The sequence below is a fragment of the Stegostoma tigrinum genome, chromosome 19, assembly GCF_030684315.1.
Source record: "Stegostoma tigrinum isolate sSteTig4 chromosome 19, sSteTig4.hap1, whole genome shotgun sequence".
Lineage (NCBI taxonomy): Eukaryota > Metazoa > Chordata > Chondrichthyes > Orectolobiformes > Stegostomatidae > Stegostoma > Stegostoma tigrinum.
Genome location: NC_081372.1, coordinates 17,026,767 through 17,042,861, shown reverse-complemented (window position 1 = coordinate 17,042,861; position 16,095 = coordinate 17,026,767). Strand labels below are relative to the sequence as shown.

The following is a 16,095-nucleotide window of genomic DNA, read 5'->3' as shown; positions in this document are numbered from 1 at the left end:
CACTGAAGAAAAAACATAATTGTGAAGCATTTTCAAGTTCTTAGAGTTCATATCTTTAGCTATCCTCTGGCAAGAAGTTGAAACAAAGCAGCATTGCAACATGTGATGAATTCTGAAAATCGAGCTTCACAGCACATTTGTACTTTTAATTGATGTTTTGACAGTTACAAATAGTTGATTTGCTTAACTGAGCTGGGAATAGCTCTGTAAATGAAAACGATATTCAAAGAACACAATGACTAGTATAAGCCTGGAGTGTACAAAACAAAGTTTCATTGACTAAAGGTAACCAGCCAGTACTTACATTTTCCTTGCTTTTATCTGTGCCTGGCTCCTTGTCATTTTGGCTGGCTTTGCTCTCCGATGGTGATTGTTGGACTGTGGGGGCTTGCTGTGCATTCTTACTTAATGCATCAGAATTCACTTCTGATTCAGTTTCCTGCTGAGTTGCAGTGGCTACAATTAAAAGATAAAACTGTTGAAATCAAATTGTTGCACTTAATGGCAATCCTTGAAAAATGCCAACTGTCTTATTTAAGATTAACTCTCTCTGACTGAAATTTACTCTGGACATTAAGAGTGAAGAGACAAAAACAGAAATTGCTGGAAAAACTCAGCAGGTCTGGTAGCATCTGTGAAGAGAAATCAGAGTTAACATTTCAGGTTCAATGACCCTTCCGCAGCCCTCAGAGTGAAGACAGCCAGGTATTTGTTTCATAATGGGTCAAATCTACCACATGTTTGATTAATGTCTAGTGTTCCTCACATTCAGGGCTTACAATCAACACGATCTTCCCTACCCACAGTTTCAAGGATAAGGTGACATTACCGTAAAGGCAAATAAAAAAAAGCATCAGATACTTGCCTTTATAGGATCAGTATTCCTAAAATACACAATTCTAGTCTTTATTCAAGAAAAGGTAAAGGGTTCCAATTTTGTTTTAAACAAAGGGAAAGCTTTTCTGACTGGTTTTGTGGAAAGGTGTTTATTTCCATTTATGTTCTGTATTAAAATTATATAATAATTCAAGGTGAAAACAACATCCAGGCTAGAAAGCTCAAGTCTGTGTCTAAGTTATGATACTATGTACCTGACTGAGTGCAAGATTTCATGTGCTCTGGCCAGTGTGCCTGTTGGCAAGGATAGTCACAGTAACTGGTGTTCCAGCAACAGTAGAAGATGGCCTCCTTCCTGCAATTTGCACACCACTGCTTCTTCTTAGTTTCATCAACAGCCTGCTGCTTCTCGGCCTCCATCTGCTTCTTCATCTCTGTGATTGTACGATCCTTTTCCTGCTCAAGACTCTGTCGCATCTCTGCCATTGTTAACTCTAAGACACATAAGCGGAAACTGTTTTCAGAAAATGATCACAGCTTGTATGCAAACAATGTGTGAAAAGAGGATGGTTCTTTTTAAACTAACAAAGATTTACAGAGAGAGATAGCAATGCATCTAAATGGTATCTCAATTCTCCATCATTCAGCTCTTGTACTTTCAAGCTGAATAAAACTTCTATGCACAATCTGGCCATCAAAACCAAAACTGCACCAGTCACAGACCCCTATTCAACTTCTTTCTGTGGACTAAAGGAGCTTCTGTACCAATTCTGCTCCTGCATACAAACTGAGTAAAATACAGGAATACACCAGAAAACATGCAGGTGCTTCAGTTTATATCTGGGAAGCTCCCCAAGTCCCAGCCATAGAGTGTTGAATGGCTGCAATAGAATGGAACAACCTACCTAAAATTTACTCCAAAACAACTGATTACATTTACATTCCAGTCTTTTATGATATGACCTTAAAGAGTTGGTGGATCAAGAACTTAGGAACTCATTTATAACAATATCAAACTTATCCAGAATTTGAAATCCTTTGTAAAAATTTGATCCACTGATCTTAAAACAACATAAGCAACTGGAAGTAATCCAGCTTTACAAGACTGCAGTTATTATTCCCAGTCCACTTGGATCAATGATTCATAAAACAAATGGCAACCACCTATCCATAAGTGAGGCAAGGAAAAAGGTGTAGCATATTGAAAATCTATATATGCTGCAAAGTAATTGAATGAATATTTACACAAATTCTCTGCAAAAAAAAGTTACTAACATCAAATGTCTTTTATATAAAAACTGCAGAGGCTAGGTACTTCCCAAAAGAGAAGAAAGCCAAGTCTTACTCCTCTCTCACACCTTCCGGCAGCTATGTTCAGAATGACACTGACAGATGCAAGAGTAGCTATCTGCCAGGGTATCTCTTCAACAAGGATGGTGCATAATGCAAAAAACTTAAGCAAACAGTAAAAACAAAAACACAAAAGGTTTGCAACTGGGATATGGAAACCTGACAGCCGATTCACAGCACCAATTCTGAGGCGGAGCAATAAGTTGAAAATCGACACAAATATCTTTACAAGGGGAATATCTGGTTTTAAAAGAAAAAGCCAAATATCAGAAGGGCCCATAATTTGCTCGCCAATCTCAAGGGCCCATAATTTGCTCGCCAATCTCATGTGTAACATTAGAAAAAGACATTGAGTCTCAGGATGTCACGGAATCACAGCATCCCCAGAGAGTGGAAAGAGGTCATTCAGCCCATCGAGTCTGCACAGACACTCTGAAGAGGATCCCTTCCAGAACCTGACCCCAAATTATCCATGACCCCACATTTACCATGGCTAATCCACCTAGTCTACACATCTCCTGACACCACAGGGCGATTTAGTATGGCTAATCCAATTAACCTGCACATCTTTGGGCTGTGGGAGGAAACCAGAATACCCAGAGGAAACTTATGCAGACGTGGGGAGTACATGCAAACTCTACAGTCAGTCACCCAAGGCTGGAATTGAACCCAGGTCCCTGGTGTTGTGAGGCAGCAGTGATAACCACTCCATGCCACCCTTGAGGGACAAAAATACAGTCAGCTCATTTTGGTTTCCTAATTTGATAGTTCAGTTAATAAACAGGTTTGTGCAATCCCCTGATCACAAGAACTAGGAACAGGAGTAGGCCATTCAACCCCTCAAATCTGCTCCACCATTCAACAGGATCATGGCTGATCTGACACTCCTCACACCTACTTTCCTGCCACTTCCCTATAACCTGCAATTCCCTGTCAAATCAACAATTTATCTCAGCCTTAAATATACAAAAAGCATCTGCTCCCACAGATCTTTGTGGCAAGAAGTTCCAAAGACTCAACCCTCAGAAGAAATCCTCCTCATTCCAGTCTTACTTTGGTGCCTTATCAGGCTAATAAAGTATGACACAGTAGGTATAAGAAAATAATAATTTTTCAACAGAGAGAAAATACAATAGGCAGCATAAAAGTAATGCATAACAATTACCAAGATTATGTTTCATCTCAGCTAGCTCTTGCTGATGCAACCATTGCAGTTTATCAATTTCAATTTTCATTCGTCGAATCTGTCAAACAAAATAAACAAACAGTCAATTCAGCTCAGTAAGCTGATGACATTAGACATGACTCCACAGATAGACTCCAATTTGGACCCAAGTGACTAACCTCTGCTATCGTGCTTCCAGAATTATTCCTAGAAAGATCATTGTAGATTTCAGTCATTGTTCCCTTTATTGCTTCCATCATCTAGAAAGTAAGAGTCATATGGATTATAATAAAAACAAGACTGAGTTGTAAAATCTTCTATAATCACATTATTTGACTGCAATACATGAAATTCTGTCTGATTTCAAAATTAAAGAATTGTTTATTCTCTCCAACTGTAACTCATAACTTACAACTAATACCTTCCCCACCTTCCGAATAGCTGAGCATTATCTAATATTCACAATTTACAACAGGTATTCTTGTGCACAGCTGCCAGAATCATGACCCAAGAAAGTTCTGAGGATGAGTAAGAGTCTCAGGACAGAATTCTTCCTTCTCTTGTAAGGACTAATGCTTACCATTTCACTTTGTTCCATTAACTTTGAGCTAATCATTCACTTGAGCAATGTTGAGCTCTCAAGAACATGAAGCAGTGTATTCAGGACAGTGATAATTTGAAAAGGTTTGTTAAATGCACTGACCTATGATTTGACTGACATCAACTCTTTAGAGGCAATCTGGCCACTGCACCTACAATGAATAACCATTCATTACGATAGCTTTCATGTGGTTTCTCAACTTAAATCAACTTATTGCGAAACGATCAATTCTGTTATACTGATGACAGGTACGGAATAAAGCATGTTTACTTGTTGCTTTGGCATTTGTCTCAGCATCCGTCCATCTCAGGAGACAATGGATAGTGCCTGCCATGTGTCATTTCTGGATTAAGAATCTGCTTAGGGTCAACCGATGCATTTTTCCAACTGGGAGAGTCCTTTGCTCAGTATCTGGTCACTTCTTTTGTCTTTTTCTCATTTCCAGCACTTCTAGTCAGTAGTGGGGATTTCCAAATTCTGGTCCCACTAAATTTAAGGTCATGGTTGACAACATCTTTGTATTGCAGATGCAGTGATCTGTTGGTTTCATGTTGATAGCAAGCTTATCATAGATTTTACCCTGGAGGTTGTGGCTGTCATCCATTCTGCCCACATGACAAAACCAATAGAGTCACCACAAACTCAAGAGGTTAGACATCCTGGTGATCCCTGGTGACTGGGGTTTGTCTAAGTTCAGCATTCTATGTTGCTCAGAGATGTCGATATTTTTCTGAGGCAGTCGAGGTGGTACAGCATCTTTCCTTGACTTGTACATGTTTCCCGAATAGAAGAAGGAGGTTGCTGAGAACACAAGCCTTACACACACATAGCTTTGTATTTTTTGCCACAGTTTACTGCTCAACTTCAACAAGACAGCTCCAGCATGGCAATCCTGGCACATATTTCAAAATCACGAAATAGCTTCCTGGTAACTGTTGATCCAAGATGTGCAAAAAACTGTTGATGACTTCCACAGTAAGGCTATTAATGTTAAATGGAAGGTAGAGCCTCTAAACCCTGACCCAAAACCTTGGTCTTCCTGAGAGATTTGAGAGTTCAAACTCCTGGCAGGCCGGAGAGAGTTAATGTACCATTGTTGCAAGTAAAGTTCACTGTGGGATGCCATTACAGCGTGATCACAGACTAGGACTTTGGAGCACTTCAGTCTTGGCATGCAGTCCCGCCAAGTTTAACAGCTTGCCTCCAGTTCTGGCATCCAGGGACACACATTCATTTACGTTGTCAAAAGCATTCATTAGCACCATTGAAAAAAAAATATACCAAACAGAGCTAGTGCCAGGATACAGCTCTACTTTACTCAAAGTATTTTCAAAGCTTCTGATGATGCTTCACTGTAACTGATAAAACTGTGCATTTTCTAGTGCAAATTAAAAAAGCCCAAATTCAGGCAGCAGCCTACTTTTCACTGTAGTTTAAAGAGCCCACCTCTGCCAGCAAGCTCAAAAGCCTTGGTGAGGTCTGTGAAGGCAATGTAGAGTGGGCCACATTAACCATTAACCTGCAATCTCTGAAAATGCACTAGGATTATAGTCTGGTCAGTGCAATGAAAGCAAAGAACTGCCCTGCAATACTTAATTAGGATATGTCTTACTAATTCTTACGGTCAATGTGATCTCCTTGGTTTTTATACAAGGTGATTATGGTTCCATTGCACATATCTTTAGAAATATCACTCTTTCCTTATGGTGATTCTACAGCAGGGGCTGTTTTTCCACTTTTGATAGTTTAAGATAGAATATTATTGTTTTCTGGGGCATTACCACTGGCAAGATAGTCAGTGGCCATATTGACTTCTACAGTGGGAAGTTCACTGCCCAGCTCCTTCTACAGCATATTGCGTGTGTATGGTGCAAGAAAGATCTTACTATTTGCTTGTTGCAATCAATTGTTCAAGAAAAAGTTAGCCATTTGTCCTGTGACGTATTAAACCTGGTTATTTCAGGTACAAAGTCATATTTCAGATTATATGGAACAACTTGACTACACAATTGCACTGTCACTTGAGCATGAGAAAACTTATTTGAAATCGACATGAAACATAAAAGACTAGTGGTTTGAGCATTTACAACTCAAAATACTACATAAATTACAGCCATAAAATGCGTGTTTTCTTTATCAGTTCATTGTGTGGATCGATGATTGATACACAGGATTAGATGGAATGATGTTCTTTCTTCCAGACAATACTGAAATAGGAAAATCAAAAGCAGCAACACAGAGTATTGATAATATGGTGAAGTGGGCACAACCACGGCAAAAGCAATTATGTCAGTAAATGCAAACTGTTGCTTTTATTACCAAAATATACCAATTACATATTGATAGTAAGAAACTAAGTGATGTGGAACATTAGATGGACTTAGCGGCTTAGGTTCGGTGAACATTAAAAAGCAGCAGCTCCCTTGAGGAAGGCCATAAAATTATTAACATATTACAGGCTTTTATGGAATGAAATACACAATGTGGAGGTCAAGATGTAACAGTGGCTCTTTAAACCCTGAACAAAGTCACAATTAGAGCACTGTGTGAAATTTTGGGCTCCACAAAACAGGAAGAATGCTGATGCAATAGACACTAAACTGCATTTTCAAAGAGATAATAGGAACGGCAGATGCTGGAGAATCCGAGATAACAAGGTGTGGAGCTGGATGAACACAGCGGGCCAAGCAGCATCTTAGGAACACAAAAGCTGACGTTTCGGGCCTAGACCCTCAAATGATTTTCAAAGACTTGTCTTCTGTATGAGGAAGGACAACTATGAAGACAGGCATGGTAAAATTCAGGCTTTTCAGGTGACCCTGAGCAAATTCTACTTGTCTGTGCCAGTTTGGAACAAAGAGAAATCAAGGCTACACAGAAATGTTTAAAATGAAGAAGGGTTGGGAGAGAATGTTTTCAAGGTTGGGGATCAAAGAACTATACGACATGAATACAGTGGAAGATATATATAAAAAGCTGGGGAAACCATTTGCTTTTCTTCCCTTCCTCCACCCAATGACTGACAAAAGGTTCTGAGTCTGAGAAGTGTACTGAAGTTAGTGACTGAAACAAATCATTTCCAACATTTAAGAGATGGCTGAAGGGAAATAAAAATGATTTTGAAAGGGAACAATTACATTGCACTAGAACTACTAGCCACATGGGTTACAGATGAACATGAATTGATTGGGCAAATTAACATATGAACAAGGAACGTGAGTAGGTCACTTGGCTCTGTTGTTCAAAGTAGATCATGGTTGATCCCCCGATTTCAACCTCAGCTCTATGTTCCTGCAGACCCCTGTTAATTTTTCATGACCATGGTAATCAAGAACCTAGCTACCTCTAAATATTTGAAAGCAAAGATTCTGCATCCACTGTTTGAGGAAGAAAAATGTTTCGTCATATGTATTTTAAACTATGACTCCTGGTTTTAGACTCTTGGGAAACAGGAAGTATCCTGTCAATACCCACCTGGTCAATTCCTTTCAGGATTTTATGTTTCAATTTAGTCATCTCGGAATATTCTCAACTTGAGAGGTTGCAGGCCTGGATTGCCTTATAAGCATACGCTAGGCAGCTAGACAATCTGCTTTATTAGTCTAATAAATCTGCTCTGAACTGCTTCCAACACATTAATATCCTCCGTAAGTACTGTGACCAGTTCTGCACGTAGTACATCATAAGGTCCAAATAAGCTGCATCCATGGTGCAAATCTATGTAACAGTCATGTGATAAACCTATTCAATAAAAGGCAAACAGCAGACATACCTTGTTTGTATACTTTGTAAGGTCAGCAGCGACATCAGCAGATGGAGTAACTATAGGCAAATCAGTACTGTAGACTGAACTGGAAGCTGTGCTCACCACTGCTGAACTGCTGCCTGCCACCGGTGTAGATGAACTGCTTGTAACCAAAGTGATAGAAGATGTTGAAGTTGCTAGGGTTGCCTCTTTCTGCTGCACAGCTGCAATTCAAAAGTTAATGTCAGCATGAGACTTCAGTCACTGTGCTCTAACTTGGTGCATTCCTACAGAACAAAGTTAAATAATTCGAACATTTGAACACCTAACCTAGCACTTCGCTGCCATTTCAGATGCCACAAGAGGGCCCTGGTGGTGTTGTAGAACAGGCAGACATAGATGTTCAGGTACACAGTTCTGTGAAACTTGCAACACATATGGACAGGGTGGCATTTGGCAATCTTGACTTCATTACTCAGATCTTTGATTACGGAAGTAGGGACGTCATGTTGAGGTTGTACGGGACATTACTGAGGCCTCTTTTGGAGTAATATGTACAGTTATGATTGTCCTGCTAAACGAAGGATGCTATTAAATTGGAGAGGATTCAGAAAAGATTTCCCAGGATGTTGACAGGAATGGACAGTGAGATATAAGGACAGGCTAGATAGGGACATTTTCCACAGGAGATTTGGAGGCTGAGGTTATATAAGCCTTACAAAAGGATTATAAAATGAGGGGCACAAATAAGGTTAATTGCAAAGGTATTTTTCCCTCAGGTGTGGAAGTTCAAAACTAGGGAGACTTTTTTTTAAAAAAGATGAGAGAAGAAAGATTTAAAATGGACATGAGGGGCAGCATTTTTTTTTAAAAACACAGAGCGGGTCATATGTGGAATGAACCGCCAGAGGAAGTGGCCGATGAGGTACAGTTACAACATTTAGAAGACATTTGGGTATGTACATGAATAGGAAAGGTTCGGAGGGATACGGCGAAACAGACAGATGGGCCCAGTTTATTTTGAAAACGTGGTCAGCATGGACTAGTTGGACCAAAGGGTTTGTTTCCATGCTTAAAGACTCTGACTCTTTTACAGGATGGAAAATAAGAGAGGGCTGTCAGTCCCATGACAAGAAGGGAGAAGGGCAGTCGTCACTGTGCTGCCTTGTATATTGTCAGCTGCCCCAGTGTTATGAGGTCATAGTTTTAAAATGAAACAGTGGGATATAGTGCAACTCCAAAATCATCGGAAATGTCTTTATGAGCTTAGCTCCTATTGCTGATACTTTCTGGTTCCTTAATACAGCACTAATTTACTGCCTGACCTGGGTCAACATGACCTCTCTAATACAAAACCAAAATGTTCAAGATGATTTTAAAATTGCAACAAATTTACCAACATAACACAAAGTTGTATGTTTTCCTAGAATTAGAGATAAATATGCAAAATATTTATACCTTTCACAGCCAACCTTGTCTGGTACCGTGTCCCTGTGGTTTGAGACTGCTGCTGTGGCGCTTGTACTTGTTGCTGCTGTCTTTGTACCTTCTGCATGTGCCATTTCTGTGAGGAAGTCTGAAACTTTGTCGAGGGATTCCACACCACTGCACGCTGAACAGCTGGAACAGTCTCCTTTGGCAACAGAGGCCGTTGTTTTTTAACCGGACTATTGCTAACAGGAACAGCTGGAACTGTGGCAGTAGGCACAACACTGGCAGTCGTTGTAATACTGGTTGAAGGGGTCTGGCTTGGGAGACTAGGTACTGAAGAAACAGCCTCACCTTTCGGTTGACTGGCCACAGTTGAAGTGGGCGATGCTTTACCTATATACATAATTAGGAATATTATATTTTCCCTTTAACTGTTGAACAGGGTAATCAGCAGTTTGATGCACGCACCTCTGATTATCTATGATCAAGTTCTCTAGTTAGCACGATGTTTTCTTCAAGATAGTGACTCCCTCCCCAGCAAACACCACCAACCAGTTTACAGTGAAACTACGTGCTTCTCAAAAATCTGGCTTCAATCTTCCCTGAGTCAATGAAGTTTTAAGCCCAGTTTCAAGTCACAGCTACTTGTAGCTTAACTGAGGCCAAAACAAGACTGTCAATGAAGTCTTAGGTTTCTGCATTTTGAAGCAAACAAGGGCTTTGGCTCAACTGAAAAATGAATATTTAAAAACAAAAGTGTAAAACTAGATTTCTGACAATAAATCATTTTAACAGAAAAGTGGAAATAACTTGAAATGAAATACATCCTTCCACACCTTGCTGTATTCCTTCATTTCAACGCATTACATCATAGTAGCAAAATCTACACCAAAAAGTTTAATATCTGATTCAGGCAATCTGAAGTTTCCACCATGATCCCACTTTTCAGAGAGTCTGCATATATATCATTACTGAGCAGTTTACAATTAAAAAAACTCCAAATCCCTTTATATTGCCAGTTTGTTAATTATAATTAGGCAATGCAATTGCTTCTTTTGCATGTTAAGATACTTCATTCTCATGTTAAACAATTCTTTAAATACAAGGCATTGATTTGTCGAGTTACTAATTTTGATCAGGTCCTGTCCTACGCATCTGGTGTCACAAAATATCCAAAATCTAACTTTTAGAGAAATCACTTCACACCCACCAGGTATAACAAACTGATACATCAGTGAAGAAAATCAACGTCTAAAGATACATACTTTCTGTATTTGATGCAGATGGTGATTCCTTCAATGCCGGTGTTAGAGTTTGATCCTTTTTGCTTTTCTCCCCTTTTTTACCTTCTCGAATAGCCTCTTTACTTTCGTCTCCCAGGTCTATAACCAGTTCATTCTCAGAATCAGAATCAGAGTCGAGTCCCAAGTGTACTGTTGGCGAGTCAGTCTCATCTTTATTCCCGAGTTTCTCCTTTGCTGCCTGATGTAGACTTTTCATTTTCTCAACAAGTTCTTTGTCAGGGTCCCCATTGGTCTTTTCCTGCCCAGTGGTTTCAATTTTACCCATAGCCGAATTTGGACTTGTCTCTTGCTTTACTTCATCATGAGCCATTACCTGCTTTGGCTTCTTTTTCACAAAAGGGGAATCTTTCTCACCCCTGACACCTTCCTTTTCCTCTCCTTCCTCTTGTCCATTGTTTAGTTTCGGCCCTTCATCACTGGCATATTCACTATCAGTGGTGTCTGATTTTTCTGAATCCTCAGAATCACTGTGTTCAGGTCCTCCATCAACATCTTCAGCAATTTCATTTATTCCTTGGAATAAAAACATTCAATTTTCAGACAGTACTATTTTCATTCCGCATCCGGAATAATGTCAATGAAGTCACAAAACAAATACCTACAAACCTCAAACACTGAGTAGAAACACTACAGACTGGATAAATATCCCTGCACAAGAAGACATGTCCATGATTACTGCCATTGTGCATTCTTGTACAACAGTAAGCAGGTAATGTGTCAAAACTAGTCACTGGACCACAATGGTGTATGGTATACAACAAAAACAGAAAACATTTCTCCGCATTTAGTAATGTTCTTAAAGGAATAATGTATTTTTAAGTACTGATAACAGAATTTATTTCACTTCAAAAATCTGCAAAGGACAGTGCAAGAAATAAAGGGAAAAAAAATCCAAAGATCTAAATCAGATGTTTAAAGAGGCATAAAACTTTTAAGGATTTATAATAGTAACTAAGAACTGAATATCAAACTACACATACACTACATGCTGCTAAAATCCCACCAACCTTTCTGCTTTTGGTCAACCTCAATTCATCGCAAACATAGTGAAAAAGTCTTTATTTTATTCTAGATTTATCCTACTGGTGACTTTCAGCGCAGAACCAATGTTGATTACTAATGGAATTTTAATTATAACATCTTGATGCTAATCTCTACCACTGGTTACTGCTTAAAATTACCACGCAGTAACAAAAAGTTTTATAATCAATATATTCTTACATGAATGTGTGTGTGTGCGTATGTGTAAGTGTGCACGCGTGCATTCCTGTGTGGTGCATGCCTGTGTGTGCACGTGTGCATTCAGTTGGTTAGGGAGTGGGGAAGCATTACAATTGGTCATAAGGATGTTGTAACGAATGAGAATTTAATACATGAAAGAACAGATTTTATAACAAAATCCCAGCTACTGGCACAGGCAAGTGGTAACGCATTGGTTCTGGTTCCCAACCTGGACAAATGGACAAGTTAGCAGAAGGATGCACTGAGCTGTGGACACCTCAACTGCTAGAACAAGCATGATGATTGACACAATGGAGACTGGGATGAAACCCCTGCCCCCACGCCACACCCCCACCCCCACCACTTACCATGGGAAAAGCTGAAAGACGAAGGTAATTGTATAACAAAATAAAGCAGAAAACAAATAGCAAAGAGGGCCCATTCAACATGACAGAGCTGCAGTGTTCAAATGAATGAGGGCTGTACTGCAAAAAAAATCTGCATCTCAATTGTCACTCCTCATCTTCCAAAGGTATGTTTTCTTGTTGCAAATAATCCCAAAATCCTCTGGTGATTCAAATAACTAATCATATTTTTTGATGATAATGCATTTGTGCTACAACAGTTTGCATTATTTGGTTGGTCATGGACAGATCATAATTCATCCTCATCAGATGTTATACACACCCATTTTTTCACCAGCAGTTGTCACTGAATACTATCTGAAGCAGAAGCTCTAGCAAATTCCCCAGGAGGATAATGTCAGCCTTGGTTCAATTTGGTTAACAGCATCAACTATAAACTTAAATATCTGGTTCTGGTCTGCATGGCTTCATACCCTGAAATGTACTTTACATGTAGCTATAAGATAAAAAGGTGACTGGGTACTTCACTAAAATAGTGCACACAATATGAATTGAAGTAAGACATCTTGAGTGTTTTATTCAGCCAGCTAGTGATAGATCTTCAGTACAAATAAATGAATCTTTGCAGTGAGCAGAACAAAAATGAAACAGACCAGTGTAAATTTGCAACCGAAATAAAGAGGTTTGTTTTTGTTTTTAAGTTTTGACTTAATGTTGGTAACTTCACTAAGAGTGTGCTGGGCACCGACCCAGATGGAAGGGAGTGCAAATCTCTGGTTCAAAAATCATTCTGCTGGGACTTCCCTTCAGGAGAAACGTTTCAGCAGTTCGGTCCCAGAACATTAGTCTGCTCATTAACATTCATTTCTCCATCTTGACGAAAAAGGTGAGGGGAAATATATATGCCTTGCCAACACCACAGACCTCAGTCAATGCCACTTCCATTGTTTCTTAACCAATTAACAGTGGAAGGAGATATTTTCACTTGTCATCTGGTAGAGTCTGTCAGGGATGGTAAAGACCAAAGTGAATGAAGGTTCAGATGCTGGTTAACTAATAACTGAGTGAGACCTTAATTAGGTGCGTATACAAGTAATCAGTGGTTGTTGGGAGTATTCGGACATATAAAGTTGGAATAAAACTCGACCTTGAGAAGCATGTGCCCGGACTCTAAGCAACCTTTAACTTCAGATAATGTAATGGTCAAAGTCCAGGCTGTTAATGTATTATCCCTCTCTCCTAAAACAGAAAAGGACATTTACAAAGGCTTTTTGGAGCAGAGAGAAAAAAACAATTAAATCCACACCTAGTTGTGCTTTACAACTTTCTATTGTCTTGTCGAGGTTAAGTAGGAAGCTACTCCGCACTGGCTGCTTTTTCGGTGAAGTGAGGAGCACGGGAGTTGACTGCAACACAGATTCGCTGAGCTCTTTAAGGTCCATTTCCGCTTTACTGCGATCTATCATACGAAAAGAAAAAGCAAAACATTAGTGAGAGAGCAACACAAAATTCAGTGTTAGCTATATTTGAAAAGACATTGAGCCAACTTATCACATGAGCAGTCAATGGCTCAATATACTTGTGTACCAACACACAATTGAAACTTTGAACATAAGCAGTCTTCTTAATCAATTAAAATCAAAATACTACAGATGCTGGAAATTTGAAAAGAAAACAAAATGCTGCAAGCACTCAGGTGGTCTGGCAGCACCTGTGGAGAGGGAAACAGAGTTAATATTTCAGGCCTCTGATCTTTCAACAGAACCCTGATGTACTGATGAAAAGTTCACAAATCCAAAACATCATCTATGCTTCTCTCTCCATCGATGCTACCTGCACCTGCTCAGTTTGCTAACTCAGCTGACTCATCAAAATGAGAATTCTTACATCAATAAATAGAACCTATGTATAGGATGAAAGCCCAAATGAACAGCAGTAGTGTTGAAGACATAAAGTAAACGCATTTGTAAATAATAGTTAGTCAAGTTTCCCCAATTGTTCTTGGACAAACATACGGTCAATATATAGAAACCTTCTGGAAAAGCTGGCTACTTTTTCTCTGTATATCTAATGACTTTCAACATAAAAAGTGCCTCTAAAATAACAGGGGCTGTACACAATGGGAACAAATCTATTGAATCATTAAATTGGTGTCAATAAAAAGGATGACATGCTTTCATTTTTGTACATCTATATCCCTCAAAAAGAAAATCAACTCATTGCTCCAAAGTCTCTTGCTTCTCTGTGTCTTTCCAGGACGTCACAGAATCCTGGACCAGTTTTGTCAAACATGCACACACACCTCATCCCACCCAGTCTCTCTCTATCTCACTGCACTTTGATCAGAAATACTACAAAACCAATGGAAAAAAACATTTTGTGGTCACAACTAACCAAGGTTTAGGTTAAGAATGCTGCCCGTAGGAGGGGTTTTCAAAGTCCTTTCTGATTTAGCAGCAATGGGAGTGGAGGACTGAGGAGAGAAGGGTTTTGGGCTGCCCGACACACTGCCAGCTTGACTCGTCTTCACAGATCCAGGAGAAGCTGAAAGAGGAAACAAACTGGATCAATGTGCAGCTGGCGGAGAATTCCAGGTTTTGAACAAAGTTTGCAACCTGTGCCACAACTGAGCATGAAGTCAGTCAGGGGTTAAAGGTTTGTTATCCAGTAACTGCACATGCCGCACAGTCTGTTTAACCAGTGAATATGGAATCCATCAAACCTACAAGGGACTCCTGCACAACTCGTGACTTCTTTCTTAACACATATTTAATTCACTAGATAAATTCCATATTCAATGGTAATCCATCAAGCATCCCCACATTCCCTTTTGCTCATTTGGAATAACAATGATGCACGGTGTCTGAGGTTTGTGGATGCATCTCAAGATTTTTTAACCAACTCATCCAACAGAAGTAGCAAACCCCATCACTTAGACGCTGGCGACACTTTCATATCATCTCTACAATACAGTATCCATTGTTCAAATGAAACAACATGAAACAGAACTATTTAAAATTCAAGAGCATCTATTTTCAAATCTTTTTAAGTTTGCGAAGGCTGCGCAACCTTTCTGAAATGTCTGTATAAAAAAAGTGACCAGCACAAACCATTTCTGCCTCCCAATGATGCAGCCACACGTATCTTAAGTCACTATTGGAACAATACCCAAGTATAAGTTCTGCTCTAGAAGTCATTTAGGTTAAACCTCCATGCACTATGTTCACCCGTTTCTAGAATATGAAGCAGATTTCTCTTTACTCCATCAGCTACTCACCCAAGTTCTTACCTTGGGGGATCATACCTGTATTTCTGTCGATGAAATCCAAGGACTCTTCACTTGCACTGAAGTGACTGGAAGCTGCTTTCATACTCTTTTCTGCAGGTTCAGTTTCTAGATCAGAACCAGTATGTACTGAAGAGTTTGTACTCATGGGTGAGCGGGGCATATCCGTTAGTGAAATTCTCCTATTGGGACCACTGATCAACATGGACTTGCTGAGAACTATCTTCGGTGATGCAGTCATATCAAAGTTTAATTTCATTTTTTCATATTTATCAGGTTTAGCAGTTCCTGCTGCTGGATTCTGGGGATCTTTTAACATCTGAAATTGGTTGTTGGGAGTGTATGGCGACCGGAAAGGTGCATAATTGAATACCCCAAACTTTTTGCGAATGTTCTCCACATAAACCTCCATTTCTTGCATTGCACTGTTGAAGATGCTTTTAGTTTTTTTCACTGAAAAAGGAATTTCCTTTGACATGAGGTAGCAATTGTTTATTGGAACCCAGGCCCTGCATTTAGAAGAGAAAATGTATCTGTAAAATTTGAAATCAAGGTAATTTGTCTTGGTTCAAGGATTAATGTATATCCTTTTCTAATTCTGGTTATCTTATCAACTCCACATTCCAACAACAAAAATATTATGAGAACACACAGTTGACCTTCTCATTGATAGCACCTTGGTCTTTATTCAACTGCTTAAGTACAAGAGAAAATCCCAGGAGCAATTGTTTGCTGCCCTCTCACATGAAGTCACATTCATTCTTGCACTTGCTGACCTATAACGACTCTC

General features: G+C 39.4%; 1 protein-coding gene across 15 annotated transcripts in view; it reads right to left on the bottom strand.

Moving 5' to 3' along the window:
- zmynd8 (zinc finger, MYND-type containing 8) overlaps positions 1-16,095 on the bottom strand; it is a 145,056-nt gene that overhangs the window by 8,542 nt on the left and 120,419 nt on the right. For 12 of the 15 annotated variants that reach the window (XM_048549866.2, XM_048549865.2, XM_059652748.1 and 9 more), the window contains 10 exons: positions 15,324-15,814; positions 14,414-14,563; positions 13,326-13,478; positions 10,395-10,946; positions 9,157-9,522; positions 7,726-7,922; positions 3,532-3,612; positions 3,353-3,431; positions 1,092-1,331; positions 305-456 (listed from right to left, as the gene is read on the bottom strand). In XM_048549866.2, coding sequence (XP_048405823.2) covers positions 305-456; positions 1,092-1,331; positions 3,353-3,431; positions 3,532-3,612; positions 7,726-7,922; positions 9,157-9,522; positions 10,395-10,946; positions 13,326-13,478; positions 14,414-14,563; positions 15,324-15,814 — 2,461 coding nt within the window. The remainder of the gene's footprint in view (positions 1-304; positions 457-1,091; positions 1,332-3,352; positions 3,432-3,531; positions 3,613-7,725; positions 7,923-9,156; positions 9,523-10,394; positions 10,947-13,325; positions 13,479-14,413; positions 14,564-15,323; positions 15,815-16,095) is intronic. The other 3 variants (XM_048549868.2, XM_048549870.2, XM_048549871.2) reach the window with 2 other exon arrangements.